Here is a 23,151-nt window from a genome sequence, read left to right as displayed (position 1 = left end):
ACAGAAACAATTTGCAACAATTAGTAACTTAAAGTGCAATAAACAGTGTAAAATGCAGAAATCACTTAAAGTAGCAGTAAAACAAGCGAAATGCAGTCGCTAGCTTAATAACAGTGGGAAAGCCACAAAAATACTTATATCTGGTAGAAAGTCACTCTTTTAGCTCTCTGCTGCTTGGATCACTCTGCAGGCCACCACGAGGATCTGTGCTGAGTTGGTACAAGCTGGAAAACGCGCGTTTAGCGTGTTTTATAGCAGGGGGCTGAAAGGAGCTAGGAATTGGCCCAAAACGACCAATGGACTACTAGTTTCTGGCTGAAACTTCACCAAATCGGACAAAAAGGTCGCTCAGTGCTTCCCACTCCCACTGGTAAGCAAAGAAACTTCCCTCCCTCCTAATAAGGAAAGGGATCAGAAACAGAAAAAAAAAAAAAGCCCCAGGGATCAGCAACTCTGAAACTGGACTACTCTAGTTCAGTAAGGCGGGAAAAAAAGAGATTTTTTTTTTTTGTTTTTTTTTACAGAGACAAGGAGAAAAACAGACAGTAAATGCTATAAATGCTGTAAATCGGCTAGCGCACTTTAGTGTATAGCCTACAGAAACAATTTGCAACAATTAGTAACTTAAAGTGCAATAAACAGTGTAAAATGCAGAAATCACTTAAAGTAGCAGTAAAACAGGCGAAATGCAGTCGCTAGCTTAATAACAGTGGGAAAGCCACAAAAAATACTTATATCTGGTAGAAAGTCACTCTTTTAGCTCTCTGCTGCTTGGATCACTCTGCAGGCCACCATAACCCAGTTTCATTGCGAGTGTTGTGAATTTCTGGTCAGTATGCTGGGTATGGTGATGGTCTGGAATATTTCTTTACTGAGTTGCTAGTACATTAGAAGTAAAAACTTTGTATGTCTTAGCAAATTTTTTCCCATTTGCCACTTGCCATGGATAACATGTTGTAGATTGGAGTAACTAAAGTGTTGTCAAATTCAACATAGTGATGCAATTAAAATCTATAAAGGTAGAATAGCAGTCTTAGTTGGTTTTTGCATCTGATCTCACTGTAATTACAGCCTGAATGTTTTGTAGTTGGATCTGAATTGGGGGGGGGGGGGGTGCAATAATGTTCTACTGTGTATAGGCAGTGATTCAGTGGTATTCACTAGCTCAGTCTAACATTTTGCATTGTACTTTGTTTCCATTGTAGGTATTGTTTTGAGCTTCTAGTCAATATGATGATTTCATTAATGGCCTAGAATACTTATTTCCTCAGTTGTCATTACATCAGAACTAAAAATCTTCGGTATTTTACTAGATTTTTTTTTATTCACCACATGCCATCAATAATAAGCTCTAGTTTTGATCAGCTAAAGTGGTGTGGTCTAATTCATCATACTAGTGCACTGAAATGTCTAGGAGTGAAATAGCAGTCTTATGATATTTCTAAGGCTGAGCTCCCAGTTTTTACTGCCTGTAAGTTTTATAATGAAATCTTAGAAGGGGCTTGAGATACGGCTTTATAGGTAGCATATCCATTGTTTCAACGGTATTGACTGTCACAGTTTGTTAGTTTGCATTTCCTTGTGGGTGTGGTGCTGAACGTTTCCTCAGTATCCTGAATGAACTAATGGAATATAATACTTTTTACTGAGTTGTCATTGCACTAGAAGCACAATTCATGTATATTTTACCAGATTTATTCCATGTGCCACATAGAATATCCAATATACTGTAGATTGGAGCAGCTAAACTGGTATGGTAAAATTCAGCATAATGTTGACCCGAAGCACTTAAGGATAGTCTAGCAATCTTAAATGCATTTTGTAGCAGAATATGTTATGCTTACTATCTGAAAGTGTCATAATAAAGTCTGAAATGGAGGGTTGTGAGATATGGGCTTTATAGGCAACAACAGCCACTGTTTTAGAGATGTTCACTGCCACAGATTAATGTTTTGCATTGTACTCTATTTTCATGCACAAAAATAAAGTTGGGCATGTGTCTTTACACATGGAATCTGTGTCTGTTTTGTAACTGAGGGTCAAGAGATATCATTCTTTGGATTTGCTGTACCTTCATGCAGTAACAAAGGTTTGATTCTTTATTTTTAGGTATTACCAGTAATTTTACACCAACATTTGGGTGATCTGTTTTTGAAATTCAGTTGCAACAAATGTGAAAATTCTGCATATTGCTGAAATTTGGCATTAAATTTCTAAATTTAGGATAGAACTTTACGTAGTCAGAGTTAATGTGCCTTTTATTCCCATGTGCCATAATATGTCTACGACTTTGTGGATCTTGTGCTTCTGGTCACTATATGGGCACCTTCTGCACCTTAGATTACCCCAATAACAACTTGAGTCTTACTAGAGTGTTCTGTTCAGGAGTCTGCCTTTGTGAGGGCTTCCCCTGTAGATTTCCACCCATGATCAGTTAGCCTGGGATTCTGTCCTACATTTGTAGGATATGAAACTCCCAATATCAGATACAAGAGTAATGTACTTACCATATTAACAGATCTGTGCTGGCAGTTTCATATCCTTCACCATTCCCTCCCGCCCTCCTTCCCCCAGCCTTTGAGTGTAGAGGACGCTATTATATTATATTCCCCCTTCTTCTTTTATATTATTGTGTCTTTGCAGGCTTCAAAGGTCTGGGTTGGGGCCTCAGGCTTTTGTTTTATGAACCAAGCTAAGAACCTACTGATCTTAGTCCTGTGGCTGAAGGCTATAAAACTGCCAACACAGATCGTTTGTTATGCTAAGTGTTTAAATTTCATTTTGCATCTTTGTCTGACTTTTGAAAATTCATTCTCTTTATTGAGATTTCAGCTCTGTAATGATCAGGCTTGTCTGGCCTCCTCTCAAACCAGCAGCTTTAGAAGATTTGATTTTCATGTGTAGGAAGATGCTGTTGTGGTGGCTATTACATGTACCTCTATATTAGATGTGCATATAATTCATTGTAAGAGAACCTTATTTGGCCTTTCACAGGGATCAGGTGCTCTTAGGATTAGCTCACATTTCACAGAGAAAGTTTATATTGATCTTACAGTTGAATCTGGGGGGCCAGAGGGTCTACTACCTTTGACATGTATCATAATCTCAAACTTTACCAGAGAGTGGTTCATGAGTTCAGGAGAATGGGCTTACTTTTCTTCTAATTTAGTATGTGTAAAGTGGGGTTTGTCTGCTAAGCAAATTGTTTTGTTGACTTCAGGTGGATAACTACTACTTGACCAGTGCTGACAAAGCTACTTCACTAGAGTTGTGGCTTCTTCCAGTCCGTGTTTCAAGAATGTACTACTTGCAAACCTTTGTGCCATGACCATTTAGTTATTGTATTTAATAAAGGTATGTCAGCTAATTCTTTATAACAGAATTCCAGGAGTCAGACATTCGTTGGTACTTCAGTACTTTAGGATCCTGGCTCCTGCCTACCTCAGGGGTTGTGTTACCTGATGTATATGGGTATTTAGAGTAAAACCTAAAAGTATGCGAGTACTCTCCAAATCAGTTGATCTTCAAAAGGGTCATTTTCCCTGCCCTATGGATAGGTAATCCTTTAAACATGGCATGTTTAGAACTTTTTGTTACCTTTCCGGTGTGTTCACAACATTTCATTGAGGTAGAACTGAGTATGTTGGTGATGAGCGGCTCTTACAGACCTAGTGAGCAGTGCTGTAACATATGCTGGTGCAAGACATACATGCATCAGATTGCAGAAGTTAAGATGTGAAAGATTTGTGTTAGATGGTTCTTAATAAAGACAAGAAAACAGAAGCAGCAAAACAAACTAAATAAATAAAAATGCTGGCAGGCACAAATCACTCAGGTGATAAGCCAAAGGTGTATTTAATGACAAAAATCCACAAGGAAAACAAAGCATGAACGCTTTCATTAAACAAGTGTTAACTTCATCAGACACTATTAAAATGCAAGACAACCATTTATATGCATATAAAAAACACTCTGATTGGGTAAGCAAAGAGAGGCAGCTAGCTAAGCAACACTGAGACAGAACATTAATTAACCCCTTGATGACTGTTACAGTTGAAACTGTTGCATCTTAAATACAACTAAAACTTGTAATTAAAAGATAAATTATTAGTCTCATATTTGTGTCATGAATGGTTATAAATGGAATAAAACTAAAATCAGTCATTTTTAAAATCTCATGTTAAATATTCACATAATGCTAAAATGTTTCCCAAAGCAAAATACATACAAAAGTGCTTGTGCTTAACAAATGTTTTGAGATATTTTGTTCCTTTCTAGGAATGGGTCACTGGTTGATTTGGAAGAGTTTTTGAGATACCTTAACACCACTACTACATTCCTGCAGTTCACTTGGGTGATTAACCTGGATCATATGAATTACCTTGATGTCCTCTTATACAAAGACGCACATAATGAAAAGTATGCTACTAGGATCCATAGGAAAGAGACCTACTCAAACTCGTTCCTGCATTACACTAGCTCCCACCCCAAGCATCAGAAGAGGTCAGCAGTTAAAGGGCAATTAGTTCGAGCAGCCCGTATGATCTCTAGAGAAGAAGATTTTCTTATAGAATGCGACAACTTAAAAAAAACGTTCTTGAGGTGGGGAATACCCAGCAGATTTGCTTAATGAGCTTATGCAGGAAGTGATAGGTAAAGAAGAGTAGGGCATTTTAAGCCCATAGTTGGGGAAAACACACTGGACAACAGCCCCTCTGAAGTTGAAGAGGGGAGACCGGAGTTGGAAAAAAGTACTTTTTGTAGATCTATGGTGCTTACATACTACTTGATGTCCATTTTTATAAGAACTGTGACATTTTAATGGACGACATGGACATCAGGGCACAAATAGGAGAAAGACCTATAATTGCATATAGATGGGGCTCAAACTTAAAAGACCTTCTTAGGAAAGGTTCTAACTACACTAGAACAAGACATGTAGGGATGGACAAATGTGAGTCTTGTAACTGGTGCCACAAGGTGAAATCGGGCAGCAAATTTACAGTGAATGGTATAGACCATTATGTAAAAGGTAAATATAACTGTCACTCCAAGGCAGTAGTCTACACGGCTACATGCGACCAATGCCTAGCATTTTATGTAGGCAAAACAGAAAGGAAATTTTATGCCAGAATTTATAAACACAACTATGCCATAAGAAAGAATATTAACAATGCAGTAGCGAGGCATATTCAAGACAACACTGACCACAGTTTCACATTTATGGCAACAGACCATGTAGACATCAGTGACAAAAAGCCTTAGGGACTTCAGTTTGAGTTAAAGGAGTTAAGGTGGCAAATCTTACTACAGGCAGATAGATGGCCAGGGATAAATGTCAAGACATCCATCTCTCCTGTATTGAAATTAAAAGCCCTAGAAAGGAACAGAATATCTCAAAACATTTGTTAAGCACAGGCACTTTGGTATGTATTTTGCTTTGGGAAACATTTTAGCATTATGTGAATAGTTAACATGAGATATTAAAAATGACTTTGATTTTAGTTTTATTCTATTTATAACCATTCATGACACAAGTAAGAGACTAATAATTTATCTTTTAATTACAAGTTTTAGTTGTATTTAAGATGCAACAGTTTCAACTGTAACACAGTCATCAAGGGGTTAATTAATGTTCTGTCTCAGTGTTGCTTAGCTGGCTGCCTCTCTTTGCTTACCCAATCAGAGTGTTTTTTATATGTATATAAATGGTTGTCTTGCATTTTAATGGTGTCTGATGAAATTAACACTTGTTTAACGAAAGCGCTCACGTTTTATTTGTTTTTCTTGTGGATTTTTGTCATTAAATACACCTTTGGTTTATCAACACCTGAGTGATTTGTGCCTGTGAAGCTCTGCCTGCCAGCATTTTTATTTATTTTAGTTCTTAATAAAGAGTTGCCATCTCTAGTCTTATCATTAATGAATTTATAAGGAGCGTACTTTTTATGAGGTGCAGCAGTGTCATAGTTAGCATACGTGTAAGGACCAGTGATGTGAGAGGTCTAAAAACACTAGTGTAAGAGCAAGTTCTAAGTTTCAGTGTTCCATTCCAGCATCGCACTTTTGTGATTGCACTTTTCATTGTCTCATTTCAGTTATGGAGTTGGAGAGTGTATCCCAAGGATTGTAAAGAAATTTTGTCTCCAAAATAGAAATGCTGTGAATTGTTAAAACATGAATTACACTGCCCACAGGCAGTACACCCCATTGTATTCTTTCTGGGATATTGTTAAGATGGTGTGGACAGTTGCTGATTCTCTGTCCTAAGCTCAGTGAGAATAGTTCCTTACTCTCTGCTCTAAGTGCTCACCCTGCCCCAAGCTCTCACAAAGGATGATAGATTATAGTAAGATACTGGTGGTCTGGATATATCTAGTCAGCAGTGTTAATGTTGACTCTACAGTGATTTTATTTGCTGTTATTTAAAGGGCAGAAAGGTAGGTCTTCCCTACCTTACCTCCTAGCAAGCAATCTAAGAAAATAGACATGTTGGAGACAAGATGTACACCACAGAATCTTGACAGTGAAGAATGTAAGTTACATCATCAACATAGTCCATTTCTATAGCTTATTTCTCCACTAAGCAAGTGTCACCTTGCAAGCTGTCCCTTAAGTGTGGCTGTAAATATAAAGAACAGAGTCGCTTTCCTACTGCAAATAGAATTGTATCTCATATGGCAAAGCTGAACTTTGATAGAACAACTGCAGCAATGAGTTCCTCTGTGCCACTGGAAAGCAGAGGACATCCTAGGCTTGAGTCACCTGTGATACCTGAATGCTGTAAAATCAGAATTGATGGATATTCCAGTAAATCCAGATACTTTATTTGGCCATCATGCTCAAGATCATTGTATGAGTATAAAAGAGCTAGCAGTTTATTACAGAACTGTATGATAATCCGAAATAGCAAAGGCCTCCTTACATTCTTTAATTCTAGTTAGTATAAAGGCTTAACATGTCTGCAAGAGAGTGGATTGTTGCAAAGATAAATAGATGTAAGAGGTCATGAGTATGTTCTGACCAGACAGGCAGCCCAGAGTGGGACAGCATTTAATTGCCCTCTATTTGTAGGGGGCTCTGCATGGTGGCTGAGTGATGTTATCATCCTTACCAAGACTTTTTTTTTCTTACTCTCGTCTTCCATTTCCCTTTCGCACATTGGGCAAGTGGAATGCCCAACATACATGTGCCAGCTCATGGCTGTAGTGTGCAGATGCACTGCTTGTTTTTGTGTGCTTGTCTTTGGCTCATTGTGTTGCCTTGCTGTACAGCCAATATTCACTAAGTGTCAGTATTGCAGATGATTTGGCTGCCTTCCTCCCCTGGATGGGTGGGCTGGCATTGGCTGTTGACTCCCTCTTTCCCCTGCTGGTACTCAGATTTGGGTTATCTCTGTTATAGTCATTTCTTTGTCCCTGTACTCCACAGAGCTAGCTAAAATCCTTTGTTATCCTTAAAATTAACACTGACAGCCTATCCCATATGTAAACCCTGCAAATTACATCAGAAGCAAGAAGCTTTGAATCCTTACACATCAGAGTAAACACTGAAGATATTTCCTGGCTATTCCATTTAAAACGGGCTCACAAAAATATCCACATTTTATAATAGGCTTGCATTACTTTCAAGTAAAACATTTTATTCTAATCTGGCCACAACAAGCAGGACATTTATAGAGTGCTTATCTCCATTATTTGGTCAGTTACTATGCCAGCAGTTTGAAATCTGCCTCACTTGGTCTGTTGGTAGAACAGCCAGGATCAGTTACTCTGCCACTTACATTAGGTTCAGCTGCTTGGGGATGATATTGAACTTACCTGAATCACATCTAGTTGCATCACAAAAGATCTTATTTCTTGGTACCATCTTGCTTGCAGTGAAATATAAGTTTTTTCTTCTACAGACAGTAGCCAAGAGATGATTATATTTCATGTCAAAAATGAGCCAGGCATCAGCAAGACATTTCAAGGGCACTCTTTGATATCACCCTACATGCTGACATTAAAAATGACATGCATCACATAAGGGAAAAAAAGTGGTTATTGAAAGTTCTGTATTACCAGGCATCAGAGTGACTGGAACAGTGTATTCCAATGCTACTCCCAGTACCAAATGGATTTCAGTAATGGATACAACAGGTTAGCCTAACTGAAAGCTTCACATTTAGTTCTTATCAGTTAGTTCACATCATTATAGATTCATAGATTAGTACTAAGCTAACTGCCCTTGTGAGCTATTTTAAGCTTAGCCAATTATCCCTTGTGAGACTCAAACCCTGCACCTTGTGTTTGTAAGGCAAACACCTTAACCATTAGGCCACCCTCCCAGCCAAAACCCATTGCAGCAGATAATTTAGGCTGTGCTTTGAAAATGTCATCTTCAGTTCCTTTCTTAGCCTTAAAACCTATAAGACAAATAATCAGTGATCTTTTGATGTCTCTTCCATCTGTTCCACAACATATGGGTCTTCAGAGCCAAGTCAGATCAAACCTTGGCCACTTTCAAACTTTGGATCTGATGCTCAGTCTCCTCTTACCCATAATCCTCTGTGTGTTGACGCAGCTACCCCAGATCTCATTTGCCAACACAAGAGTAGGACGGACTTGTTGGTGCTTGGGTGTTTTTTGGTGGATAAGTGCTTTATACTTATTTATTATTATTCTCTCTCTCTATTACTTTTCTTTTTACTTTTCCCACCCTCCCCTAAACCTTTGTTTGCCCTCCATTCTTAGAGTTGGACTTTACTTTTCTCTTGGAAAAAAAACTTCCTTATACCTTATATATATTTTCCTTCTTACCTTTCTTGTATTGTAAAAAATGTAAATTTCTGTTCTCTTGTTACCTCTTTCCTTTCAGGATGTCAGAAAAACCAACTGGTTTCATGAAATGTTTGGCTTGTGCCTGTAAGTGGTCTAGCGCCGACACACATGACAAGTGTGCATATTCTAGGCTTTCAAAAGAGTACTTTCTCATCCCAGAGAAAAGTCTCCCACGAGATCTGATCCTTCCCAGTCCAAAGGATTTCCCAGGGTCCAGAAACTACTCTTCTTGTCCCATCAGGACAGCCAGCAACCAGAAATCTCAAACCTAGAAGAGACCGTCCCAACTTATGGGTCCTCCCTAGATCATCCCTTCAGGGAGCTTCACAGGAAACATAGGTGTAAAAGGAGACAGCTGGATTCCACTCTGGAATCTGTCACCAATGATCCCCACTTGAGCACATTTCATTCAGGGAGACCCTTGAACTTCTTAAACAAAAAGGAGGATGGTCCTCCCAAACTCCTTCCCCAGAAGAGTCAGTTTTTTTATAGGCTTTTGGTTCTGGACTATCCATGTCTTGGATAGTCCTGCCTGCTGATGAGGTTGTGGACCCTATTTCTAAGTGGGCATGGAAGGAGCCGGACACAGCTGAGCTCATCCCTAAGAAACCAGATTCATTTTTCGTTGCCCCCAAGATCATCCCTATTGAAGCAAGTAGCCAGCTGTGGAAGCTATAGTAATGGCAGCAGCCATCAAAAAGGAGCTGGCAGAAGAAAGTTCCTCTGTCCATCCATCAAACGGATAGTCTCACTAGGACAGATTTGGGAAGTGCATTTACACCTCATCTACATTCTTGATGTGAGAGCATTGAATCATTTGACACGTTACCTGTTTTCAGGGAGATTTGACCCAGGGAGATCTCCAAATCTCTCCCAGGGACTTTGTCTGTGGATCAAAGAAAATCCATTGATGTGCATTTGGCTACCCTCCAGTCCTTGTCTAATGTTTCTGTGTGCCTTATCTCCAGTGCCCTGGAAGGTGCATCTAGATCAGCTGGCATGGGCATATCCATCAATTGACATGCCAGTATGTGACTCTATGACTTTATGGAACATTTTAAGACATCCTTCTTGAACATCGCATGTGATGGATCATCTCTTTTTGGTCTCAAAATGAGAGAGAGAGAATTTCTAGAAGTGAAAAAAATAGAAAATCCCTCTTAGCTGTAGGAATCAAATTATACACTCCTCAGATGTCCTTTTCTAGGAACCAAAATGTAGGCAAGAAAATTTGGATCCCCAAATTCCACACCTGACACTTCTAGAGATGAGCCCCCCTTGACCAGAGGGTGGAAGACTTATAATAGATATTGCCCCAGGGGCAGAGGTGGTCCGCAGAATCAAGGCTTCAGAGTTCCTTTTTCCTGTAAGCCTTTCCAGCACTCCTGAATGGTTGCCTGACTGCTGTGCTGTGGAAGCAGTCAGGGGGTGCTTATCCCTGCACCCTACAGCCTGGACATCCATCACTCAAGACAAATGGATGCAGAGATCATAACTAGAGGCTACTTCCCACCTGTGAACCCCCCCCTCCCAAAAGACTTCCATTGTGTCACCCCCTCAAAGGGAAGTGACCACCTCCGAAGTAAGGAAAGTTTCTAAACAATTGAGTCATTCAAGAGGACCCACCAGACCAAAGAGGATCTAGAGTTTACTCAATGTTCTTTTCAGTGCCAAATTAAAATGGGAACCTAAGGCCAGTTCCGGACCCAAGTTACTTGAACAAATTTGTAAACAAAACAAAATGCCAGATGGACATGATGCAAGCTGTTCCTCCTCTACTGAGGGAGAATGACTGAATTTGCTGATGGATCTTCAGGATGCATACTACCATATAAAGATAGACAGACACTCCAGTAAGTATCTTCACTTCTGTTTGTGAGTCATTCATTTTCAGTTCAAAACTCTGGCTTTCAGTCTCAACACAACTCCCATTGTGTTCACCAAATGTATGTCAGTAGTAGCAGTTCGTCTTCGACTGCAGGGGGTCTGGGTGTTCCCATATCTGGATGACTGGCTTGTCACCACCCCTACCAGGGATGTACTCATCCAAGCCAGGAATGGCTTGCTCCATCTGTGTTCAAACATAGGCATTACCGTCAATTTAGAAGTCCAACTTCACCCATTTCAATCTTTAGAGTTTATGGAGGCTCAGTTGGAGACAATCTCCAAATTGCAAAACTTCCCCAAACAAGGATCGCGTCCATTCATCAACAGACTTTGCTGTCTTGTCCTGTCCTGTCTGAAGCCACCAACAAAAACAAGTCTCTGCATTCTAGACTCCATGTCAGCTTTCATCATCTTGGTCTCCCTGGCAAGGTACTGTATGCAAGTTCTGCAGTGGACTGTAGTGATCCAGTGGTCAGTAAGACAGCAGCCCATGTCATTCCGGGTATCTTTAACAAAGATTTGCATGACACACAGTCAGTCATGATTAATCTGTGCATGTCTCACAAGGACATCCCTTCAGTCTTCTATCTCCCTCAGCTACTGTGGGTACGGAGACTTCCCACTTTTGATGGGGGTGGCATTACCTGGGAAAGACGGTCTAAGGTACATGGTCACAATGAGAGGCCAGTCTACACATCAGTGTGTTGGAGATGAGAGCAGTACTCCTATTGTTGCAGGCTTTTCAGGACTCTTTCCCCTCAGATGTGAAATCTGTTTAGACAGACAACATGACAGTCATCTGGTACATCATCAAACAGGGAGGAACCAGATCTTGCCCATTATGTTGAGTCCATGAGGGTGTGGCAATGGGCAATAGCTTCTCACTGCTTTCTAATAGCAATGCAAATCCCAGTCAAATCCAGTGTGTTACCAGACAGCTTGAGCAGGTCTCTCTGTCCTTTTGTGTTTTAAGAGATGTCTCAATCCATTGATTACAGAGCAGATATTCAGCCACTGGGGCTGATAGTGCTGCGATCTCTTTGCATCTCCTTGCAACACCAAGTGCAGCAAGTCCTTTGCTTTGATCCCCCACAAGGGGGATTCACTGAGGGATGCCCTGACTCACAGTTACCCCCCCAGGACTCCTCTACACCTTTCCTTCCACTCCCTTGATTCTAAACTTTTTACAGAAAGCACTGGCGAAGAAGGTCACAGTCATTCTCATATTCCCATAATGGCCTCAACAAGTATGGTTTCCCTTCCTCTGGCCTCATCTAGTATGCCCTCCCTGGGTGCTGGACTCTGCTCCAGATCTACTGCCTCGCATCCTCGGGGGGGGGGGGGGTCACCTCACCTTGGATATTTAATCCCTTAAGTTGACCGCATGGTTTCTCCAGTTCCAGTGATGGCTAGATAGTCTAGGTTTGCACCCTCAGTTGTACATATCCTGACTTCTTCCAAAAAAACTTCTACACATAAGAGTTACAAAAGCAAATGGAAAATGTTTTACATATAGGCAGTTCAACATGATCTTGATCCCTTTTCTGTTCATCTCCCAGCAGTCTTGGAATTTCTAGCCTATCATTTTCAGAATGGGAGCCAGGTATTCCACTATCAGGGTACAAATAGCAGTCATATCTTCCTTTCACATTGGCAAGAACCCCATGCCCATTGCATCCGTAAGACTAACTAAAGCTTTCCTTAGAGGGACTTTTCTATTATGCTGTCTGCTTAGAGAGCCAGTTCTTCCGTGGCATATAACAATTGTACTGTAAGCCTTAACTAGCCCTCCATTTGAACCTGCTGCCAAGGTTAATTTAAAATTTAGATCATGGAAACCTTGTCTGTAGAACTTTCCTACCTGGTCTTTCCCAGAAACAGTGTGTACTTGATAACTAACCTTTCTTTTCTTCCAAAGGAGACCTCTGAATCGTCTATCAACCAATCCTTAAATCTTCCTGTGTTTTTTCTGACTTTTTTCAAACAAAGGTGAATATACATTACACTTATAGGATGTTCACTGCCAGTTAAATTTCTATTTGCATCAGACAAAAACATTCAGGAAAACTTATGACTTGTATCTTTACCCCCCCTTTCCCATTTTGAAAGAGGAGTAATTAAAATCACCCTCTCCCATTGTCTGTCTGTATATCTTATGTTTACAAATAAAGGGATTTATCACTGCCTTCACCCCTAAAAGTCCTTTCTAATAGATCTGTAGCTTCATTCACAACTGTCTTTTCCAGAGTACCTCTTGATGACATCTGTGCAGATGCTGCCTGCTCCAAGATCCAAACCTTCATTTCATATTATTTTGGACATAAAGTCCAGATCCAGAAACTGTTTTGGCTTGACTATGCTCCAGAATATCCTTCCATGAGACCACCCAGCTGTTAACAGTAGCTTTGGACTGTGTCACATAAGTTGAGGAATGGACAGAAAAGAGAACATTGAATACAAAGGTTATGTACTCACCATAACAATGGATCTGTGTTGTCTGTTTTTCCTCCTTCTCCCTTCCATGTATTTTATATTTCCCATGTTAAGTCCTGGACTGCTCTGGCTGACTTAGCCTTGATTCCTAGAGGCATCTTATCAAGACCATGGTTATAGCTACTTTCTTTACTTCTATCTTAGGCACCCTAAACTTGCCTTTTTCTTGTGGGCAAACTCAGTCTGAGGTAGCTGGTCAACGGGGGGGGGATTACGTTAAGGGGAGGAAACTGAGCACTGGTCCAAAGCTTGAAAGTGGCTGAAGTTTGAGCCAACCCAAATCCGAAAACTCATACATTGAAGTATGGAAACAGACAACACAGATCTGTCGTTATAGTAAGTAACTTCCGTATTTCCTTCATCAAATAGTACCACTTGTGTAAAGAACAGCAGTAAGTAAAACTGGACCATTGAGAACAATCTGAGAATTAATTTACTGCATCTGCTAGTTTAACAGAATTTCCCAGCATACTGTCTGGACAGGAACCTGTACTGCGAAATGGCATCTGGATGAATCAGCGTGTTTTCATGTCAGGGCTGTTGGATGAATATAGACAACAGGGGGGGGGGGGGGGTATTGAGTGAAAGACCAGCTCTGGTAGAGTTTTTTTTAGCGGAGTCAAGAACAGAAGATAGCAATAAAAAAGTTAGAGGAGAATAGAAGTGAGTGGGGGCATACCTGTTAACTGTACAGATTTTGCCTTATATTTGGTTTGTTCCTCATAAAATGTCTTGTTTTCTGGCAAATCATTGAGGCTTTATGTCATTAAATAATGAAACATATTTCAGTTTCAAACTTCAGATACCTTGGAAAATGCATGCTAATGCAAAAATTGTTATTCTAACAACTTTCTAAGTTTATAAGAGCAATATTTAAAATATGTCCCTGATATTGTGCCTTTGTCCTCCATTATTTTTGGCTTTGTCCAGATTTATTGTGCTTAGAAGCTGAGGAGTATGCAGGGGGGATTAGAATGACAAATTACAAAAGAGATATGGGAGGAAATTTGTAAGGCCTGTAGGTATGTCAAGAAGTCCAGAAGATTTAGGATATTTGTGTGTTTGCACAGGTACTTCTATACTTTAAGTAGACTTCAGTGTTTTTTTTCCTCAAGGGGAAAGCAGATGTTGGGAGATTTGAAGGGAATGAGAGAGGAAACTAGGAATAGTTTTCTGGGAATGTGTGACATTAATGGGGTTTAAGGAATGCTTCCAGAATATCCTGTCACAGTTGTTGGGAGAATTTATTATACTAACTAATACAATGAGACTGGTGTGTTTGTTGAGGTTTAGAACTGTCAAGACACGGTAAGGCTTTTTTAGGTTTAATGTTGTTAGCAGCAGCACATGAGGAAAAATACAGTGGCACCTCAGATTAGTCTGGACTGAGCATCTACACCCTTTGACTTTTCAGATTCCAGTTCTGGGATTTTTGAAAAGGAAAACTGAGTGGTGGATAGCCCAGATAGCTTGCAGTATAGATCTTCCATTCTCTCTTCTGTCCTCACTCCAGTCAGTCACCACAGAAGCATCAAATCTGGGATGGGGAATGGTTTCAAAAGGCATAAAAGTGAAAGCTCTGTGAGGACCTGTTGATAGACAAAAGCACAAAAATATCAGGGAGATGTTGGCTGTTATCAGTGCTTTGAAGGAATTGAGTAATCTCTGGTTCCCATGACTTCTGCAACTATATATATATATATATATATATATATATATAGACGACACCAAGTGATGGTGTACATTAACAAACAAGGGGATACCATATCCTGCCCGCTTTGCAGATGGACTATGATTGCCTGGGAAGCAGCAGTTCCGCTCAGTCTGACCCTTCAGGCTTCTTACATTCCGTCAGAGCAAAACATTTTTGCAGACAAGATCAGCAGGACTGGAATAGACCATCCACACATGGGAACTTGATCCTGGGGTCTTCCAAAAATTGATCTGCCTATAGGGAACTTCTCAGTTAGATCCATCCTTTGGTTGAAACTTTAAACGGAGGCTCCATGTCTAGCCTTTACATTTAATGGTTTTCAGTGTGTCTGTATATTACATTGTGTCTTGTAATACCCTGGCTATCTCAGCTGCTTTAATTCGATATGTCCTGTAGAAGTAGTGTCTGTCATCTTAAATTAGAAATAATTAAGTGTACAGTTCATAATTTTTTTCTGGTTTGCAGTTTTTAGGTAGTAGTTCTCCTCAAAGGATCATCTTGTCTACTGTTTAGTTATATAGGAGATTTATAACATTTTATGCTAATGGGCTGCTACAGGAAGCTGTGTGTTGTGGTATATTTCCTTCTAGATAGTTTGCTTTGATTAAAGACCTCATTAAGATTATACTGAATCGTCGTTCCCTAACCATCATGAGAAACTCACAAGCCTCAGGGGGCAGATGTGATCTCAGTTAACAGTCAGTCAAAAGTTATATACAGTCAGAGACTGTTGAAATTAGTTACATTGTTGCATGATCAAATCTGTATTATATAACTTTTATTAAAGCACTTAACAAAACAATATGAATTAACAGAGTCTGAAATGCAAAAGTAAAAAAATGCCTAAAGGTTTTGATGAGGTGAAGTATAACTTGTTAGTTTATAACGTTATCCATGTTTTTTTTCCGTTCTGTCAGACTGATCCAGATATGTGCTTATTAGAAGAGAGGCAAACAACATAGTAAAAACATGCAGTAAATGTATATTCTGAAAAAGTACAGGAGTCTTCAGCACAAACCGTGTTTGCATGTAAGGGATATTATATGACACTGTAGGGTAATTGTAGAACTGAAAAGGAATGGAGACGGAAACACCATACAACTAGAGAAAGAGAGAGAAAGGATAAAGATAAACAAGTTGTTGTGTCTTTCGGCTTTTTCCCGGATAGGGGTCGCCACAGCGGAACTCCGGTCCGCTAATGATTGGCAGTAGATTTTTATGTGCCGAGTTGCCAGCCCTGACACAACCTTCAATGAAGGTACGCCCATTCACGCATGTCTCCACACAGAAGACGCTCTAGCTGAGAATCAAACAGGACAATGTCTATCTGTGAGGCGACAATGCTACCGCAGCACCACCACCACAGTGATTAAGATAAGTAAAGGTTACAAATGCAAAAATTGCTCCGGAACTCGGGAATAACAGACTCATGGGTATCTTTGTAGTGAGATGAATATGACAGGGAACTATGGTCCATATGTTGATCATAAAGTTTTGTTCAAGAAATTCATTCCAGCAGTGGAACTCAACATTATGAGTTTCTCAAATTCCATTTTGGGAACATTCACAGTGGAGTTAGGATAAGTGATCCATTTATTTTTCTTAGTCATACATGGAGCTTGCAGATGTAGTGTAAAAAGATGTTGCACCACTCGTATCTCGAAACACATAAATTGTTGCACAGTAGACTTATTTTCTTTAACTATGCCTGAACTGAACCTGGTTGTACATTTGCAGTTTTTATTTCTGCAAGAATTTTAAGAGGCATACTTGCTGCATTTCCCCATTCATGGTTCTCTCTGCAGTTTCAGTGAGTGGTACTTTTTGTGAGTATGCTGTATTTTGCACTTCATAAGCAACACAGCAGTTGTTTAATACTTCGTAAGAGTGAGAATATACCAACTTGTTTATGGTGATTACCGTAAGTACAGGAAGTTTAAAATTATTTTTTTCCTGAGAAAAATTAAGAAGCCATTATATACATGCAAGTGAAGTCTGACAAGCTTCACTTTTTTTTTTTAAATAGGAAAGCCATAATAACTATACATACAATTACTTATTTGTTAACAGGATGCTTAAACATTTACATGTGCAGACATTCAGAAAGACACAGTGTTTTAGTTGTACTACCTGTAGGGTGAAACTCCTGTTGAAACCTAAGTGTGAGGTTTTGACATGTGAACACATTATTTGGCATGCTTGTTATATTTAATTGTTTTTGAGCATACTATGGCCACCCTATATTACAAATACATAAAGTTAATGTTTTGGAGACAGCCTACAGAAAGAGAATAATGAAAACTAGATATTTTTTCTACCATTAACTAAAACTTTATTTCAAGTGCTTGATTAAATGCACTGTATTCATTTACTGTGCTGTGTTTTATTAATGTACTGATGTTAGACAATTACCTGATTCTTTCCAACATTGAAGAAGTAAAATATGTTAGATCTTGTTGGAGTGATTAGTTAAAACTAAGAAACTACTATATGTTTTACTCAATTAAAGCTGTCTGCTTCAGAGGTATTGTATACTCTTGTGATAGGCACTAGTGTGCTTTGGCCAAACATATTCATACTTAAAAGATAAATCGGACAGTTTATTTTCCTGTGTATGGTTTGGCTTTAATCAATTTTGCTTGTTGTAGCTTTAAATTCACACCTGATCCATCTTTCTTTTGCAGGGTGTGAACCTACAGAAATTGATGGATGCTGGTGCCTTTATCTGCAGTTCTCTGAATAGGAGGTCGGGATCTAAAGTTGCCCAAGCTTTATGCAGATTATGAGAAGGTTTCCTGTGACCTGGTACATTCTGGGATATGAAGACAGAACAAAACTAAAATGATGAACAGGCTCAGAAGAAATAAAATCTGCTATCCGGGAGCACCCAACAGCTAAATATTTCATCATATGATTGAATGCTAGCAAGTGGTTTTACCTTAGGAACATATACCTCTCAACCTCTTAGAGCAAAAAATTTGGACAAAGCCATGAATATTGGGGGGGACAAAGGCCCAAAAATAGGGGCAATTTTTAAATATTGCTCTTACAAGCTTGGAAAGTTGATAGAAAAACAGGTTTTACATTAGCATGAATTTTCTTAAGTGTATAAAGTCTGAAACTCAAATGTCTGTCATTTTTCTGATTCAGTTAATGATTTGCCAGAAAACCACAATTTTTATTAAAAATAAACCACAAATATAAAAATTCTGGACATTCTGTGAAAATCTATACAGTGAAGAGGTGCTTAGGAATCATGGTGTAGGCTTTGTGTAAAAACCACAGATCATCTTTATTATAAAAAGCACACCATTAGAACATCACTGTCAATTTCAAAAAGACACTGGTCACTTTTTGATAGTGCTTGTCAGAGGTTACCAGCAGTTGTTTCTAAGTGAATGCTGACATCATTTTATAAACGTAGTAGCCACATTTATTTCTCACTTCGCTCCTGTCATTGTTTCTGTTTGCATTGTGCTTGAAAGTTAGTTTTTTTGTTGGTGATGATTCCATTCCACTGGCCATTTCTGTAGCTGTTCTCATTGTGAAACTTCCTCACGAAGTCTGTGAAAAATACTCCTGCTCTTTGATGGTTCACATGGATAGCCCCTCAACTTATGAGTAACCAGTCTGGATGACCTCTGTGAACATTGTTGCTTCATTTCTGCTGGCTTAAAATCACTCCACCTAGTGCTAAACCACTATGGTTGTCAAAACATGATTAGACAGTCACTTTTGGCTGTTGCCTGGCTGATAGACAGATGGCTGGCTGTGTCAGCATCTTGGCTTTTAGTAAGAGAAGAATATGGAAACAGAATCATGAAATTTTGAAGGTTAAGAGGATCAAGAATTTTGAGAGGTTAAGTCTAACTGTATATGGAAACCCATTCAGACACATCAGTCAGGTTAGCCTTGCTCTCTTTTAAGACAGGGTACCTCTTTCTTTTCTCTCAGTGCTTTTTCAGAAAAGCACTGTAGTTGTACTTCAGGCTGGAAGAAACTAAGGGTGTATTGAGCCCATCTATATATTTAATACTGTTTGTGACACTTAATTTTGGTCTCGGATAAGCAGTACAAGAAATCTGGTCACAGAAGTTTTGTTACCTGTTAGGAGTAATGAAATGATGATGTTTTTTAATACAGCTTTATCTGAATCCATAGTTTGTGCAGTAGAAACCATACAGTACTTTTACTGAGTTATCATCTGTACCATACATGGCAAGTAGTTTTCTCTGCTGTGTTCTCTCTTTTGTAATATTGTTTGTTAATGAAAAAGTCAACTGCCATTCTAGTTTTAATAATACTCCTAAATTTTGTTAACCAAATGCAACCATTCCCTTATTCACTGAATTAATTTGAATGGGAAACCTTTACCATTTGACAGTGTTTTTCTTCATGGAAGTTTGTTATTGCAGAAAAAAAATGAATGAACAACCAAAGCAACTCAGCAGCTCCATGTATAAAGAATCTTAGCAGTAATCTACTTTCCTTGAATTTCACGTTGCAGCAAAAAAAGAAAAAGTTTTAGTTTCCCAAATTTTCTTAAGTCTCTAAAAGATTGTGCTGTACAAAATACATTTTATTTACCTCACGGACTGTGCACATGTATGTGTTGTTGAATGCTTCATGTTTAAACAAAATGTGTAAAAATTGAAGTTTATTGAATAACCTTTTTTTAAGGGAATCTGTAGTGTAAAGTGCTACTATATTTCTGTTGCAGCTGAATGATGAAAGAAATATTCTTACAGCTAGGCCAACATAATTGGAAATGTGTGATATCACTTTCATTTGTGACGGTGTGGTGTCATGGCAGTTTGCATCATTGTTTCATTGTCCCGATCATACTTTGATTACATCACCATGGGAAGTGACTGTAAATTATGTTTGACATGGAAGACTACTAGTGAACAAAGAAGTATTTCTTGTGACTGAAGATCTGTGTGTTTGAACTATTTCATTAAATAGCCTGCCAGTCAGCCCTAGGGCAAGAAGAGAATTAAGAAAGGTGGAATGCTGAAACATTGTGGAATGTCATCAATTTGTTCTGTATTCAACAGGTTTATGCAACAAATGCCATTTATTTTGGGTAGTATGACAGGTTTGTCAGGATACAGAAAAATCTTGGCTTGAATCTGAAAAAAATGTGCCTTTGTGAATTAATTGCTCTAATGTAGTTTCCATTTTGTGGTTGAATTGATTGAGAATTATGCTTCTGATATTGCATTCAACAAATGTAATAATGTGTTCTTAGTACTGGCAGTTGCCAGTATTTGTGTTAAAAACTTCAGTACTTTTTATGATCTTATTATGATCAGTAGTGAAACATGATCCTTGTATACAGTAAATGCTATTTTGTAAAAGCAAAACATTATAGGTTTATAGGTGTGTACTAGGCTAATGGCCCTGGAGTCTTTACAAGCCTAGCCCATAGGATTACCCTGGCATCGTGCCACCCGACCTTAGTTCCCAGTGCCTGTGTCGACTAGAGTCACTGGAGTGATCTCCAGGGGGAATTTTCTATTTCCCATCCACTCATCAAGATTTCTCTTGACGAGGACCAGTGAGGTGCTCTGTTTGACATGTATGGGAAGTCTACGCCATAGCATGGGCAGTCCCTGGGTTATGAACCTGTCCTAGCACGTTCTGTTGATTGTGGTAATGAGGTTGCGGTCTCTGGAGTGTGTGGTGTGGAGGGATTGGAATTTCTTTAGATGTAGCATTTCTAACAGAGCTGGGTCAGACATGGCTTTGTAAGTCAAGCAGAGATCGCCTCTAAGTAGACGATGTGAGACAGAGAATAGTTGGAGTTTTTTGAGTCTGTCCATATAGGACAAGTGTTTAAGGCCTAGGATCCTCTTTGTGAGGTACTTTTGTGGCCTCTCCAGTTGTTACAGGTGTCTAGTGAGGTACATGCCAAATGGGGTATTGCACTCGATGATTGGCCTAATGAGGGAAGAGTAGAGGGAGACAATGACCTCTTTCTTCCTGAATGCAAAACCCTTAGTAATGAGATGTGCTACATAGAAGGACTTTCTGGCCACACTGGCGGTCAAAAGAGACGTTGTCAAACTGTGTTCCCAGATCTCTTGTAACGCCTTCTGTGTTCAGTGGACTATCATCAGTGTGGTAATTCATGGGAACTGGGTTTTTCCCAAAGGGGATGACAACACATTTTTTGGCATTGAGCTTAAGGCCATGGTTCTGACAGCAGTTGGTCTCAGTGAGGCCTTTCTGGAGGATGTCAACATCACTTGGGGAGTTAATAATGGCTCCCAACTTGCAAACTTTGTCAGCCATAGTCCTTTCGTGTTGGCCTGGACTTCTGAGAAGTAGATACCAAATAGGAGAGGACCCAGGACCGATCCATGTGCGACTCCACTCGTGACTGGTTGGCAGTCTGACTTGGTTCGCTACTTTCACACTGTGGATTCTGTCTGTGAGGCAGTTTGCAACCCACCTTGTGATATAGGGGTTGATGCCTAGCATAGTGAGTTTTTCTTTGATTCCTGTGTGGGGAATGGTATCAAAGGCCTTGGCCAGATCAAGGTAGGCTGTATGAACCACCTTGGCTTCATCCACAGCTCTGGTGACTGACTCAAAAAAGTCAACCAAGTTGAGCAGGCTTGATCTACCCTTTACATAACCAAATTGTGTGGGATCCAGAGTTTGGAGATTCCCTATATCCTTGTTTATTAGGTCCATGATGATGCGTTCCATAGCTTTGCATATCAGACTTGTCAGGATAATGGGGAGATAGTTCCCAGGGTCTGTAGTTGCTCCTCCTTTGTGGAGAGGGATGACTGTAGCAGTGCACCATTTGGTTGGGAGAAAGCCTGATGTGAGGCTGTGATTAAACAAGGCACACAGGTGAGGTGCCAGTTCACTCTGTAGTTCATGTAGAACACAGCCAGGGATATTGTCAGGTCCCACAGAAGCTGTATTCTTGGCCTTGGACAGTGCTGTTTTAACCTGTGCAGCAGTAATACTGGGTGCCTGGCAATCTACTAGTATTATGATTGGTCCTTTGGGTGGTGGGGTAAAGTTGGCACCAAATCTGTTGGCCAGTATATTGGCAATATCTGTTGGCTCGGTATAGGAGGTACCATTGTGCAGTAGCTCATAGCAAATCTGGGTATTGCCATGGAGATTCTTTACATAACTATAGAAGGCCTTGTGGTTGTCTTTACTATCTGCTGCAATTCTATTTTAATAGCTAGCTTTAGAGGATTTGATGAAAATCTGAAAAAATTGCCTTTGTGAATGAATTGCTTTGCCAGTGTTTTTCCAATGTTTTGCTTCTGGTAGTTTGCTGCTGCAGACCAAAATGATTTAGCAACTGGAGTTTTGTAACACCAGCAAACACATAGAAATGATATTTGTTTATTGCAACTTGGAATTCAAGGAAATAAGATTATTGGTAACATTCTTTATATATGGAGCTGCTGAGTTGCTTTGGTTGATTCCTCGTGCAGTAAGAAAAGGAGAGAAAATAATGCAGTTTCCCTAACTTCCTTCAGTTTGTAAAAAAAAAAGACGATGTGCTGTGCAAAATAATTGCATTTTCCTTACAAAAATGTACATACATGTGTATGTGTTTGAATGTTTCATGTGTTAAATTCTGTAAAACTGAACCTTTTTAAATAACCTTTGATGTTTCTCAGGAGTCCATAGTGAAAAGTGTTATTGTATTTTTAATGTAGATTAATGATGAAAGAAGTAGTCTTCCAAATGGACATTCAGATTAGAAATTTCCTTGTGATGTTACTTTCACTATCATGTTTACTGTTAAGGTGTCATGGTAGTTGACTTTTTTTGTTGCCTGTCTGGATCATACTTTTAGTACTTCTGCAAGGGCTGTATGTGTATACTGTTTTCCATAATAACCTGTCACTCATCCCTGGGCCTGGAATGTCATTTTGTACTGACAGCATGATAAGGTTGTCACAATACAGAAAAATGTTGGCATGGATCTGGAAAATAGTATAGCTCAGTTACTGAAGTTACCCTGAAGAAATGTATGTTTTCCATTTTGTAGTTGCATTGATTGGGAATTGGCAAGTGTGAGGCTGCATTCACAAACTAAACACATGCTCTACAAATTAGCAGTTGCCAGTATTTTTTGGTAGCCATACAGTTTGTCGCATCAGGGCATGGCAGCTCAATTCATTGTGCTTGACTGTTCAAAATTAAATTCACCACATCAGGTAAATTTTTTCTTCAGTAATTTAGTATGGA

At 39.4% G+C, this 23,151-nt stretch overlaps 1 protein-coding gene across 1 annotated transcript in view; it reads left to right on the top strand.

Annotated features, from left to right (window-relative positions):
* Window positions 1-17,963, top strand: part of HMGCL (3-hydroxy-3-methylglutaryl-CoA lyase) — a 1,428,752-nt gene extending 1,410,789 nt beyond the window's left edge. Inside the window, exon 9 of the mRNA XM_044060073.1 lies at window positions 17,601-17,963. Coding sequence (XP_043916008.1) covers window positions 17,601-17,702 — 102 coding nt within the window. The 3' untranslated portion in view covers window positions 17,703-17,963. The remainder of the gene's footprint in view (window positions 1-17,600) is intronic.
* Window positions 17,964-23,151: the final 5,188 nt, after the last annotated feature.

Source organism: Protopterus annectens, chromosome 1.part2 (assembly GCF_019279795.1).
Source record: "Protopterus annectens isolate FY-2018-M chromosome 1.part2, PAN1.0, whole genome shotgun sequence".
NCBI lineage: Eukaryota > Metazoa > Chordata > Ceratodontiformes > Protopteridae > Protopterus > Protopterus annectens.
Note: the sequence above shows the minus strand (reverse complement) of the source record. Positions and strands in the feature narration are given on the sequence as shown.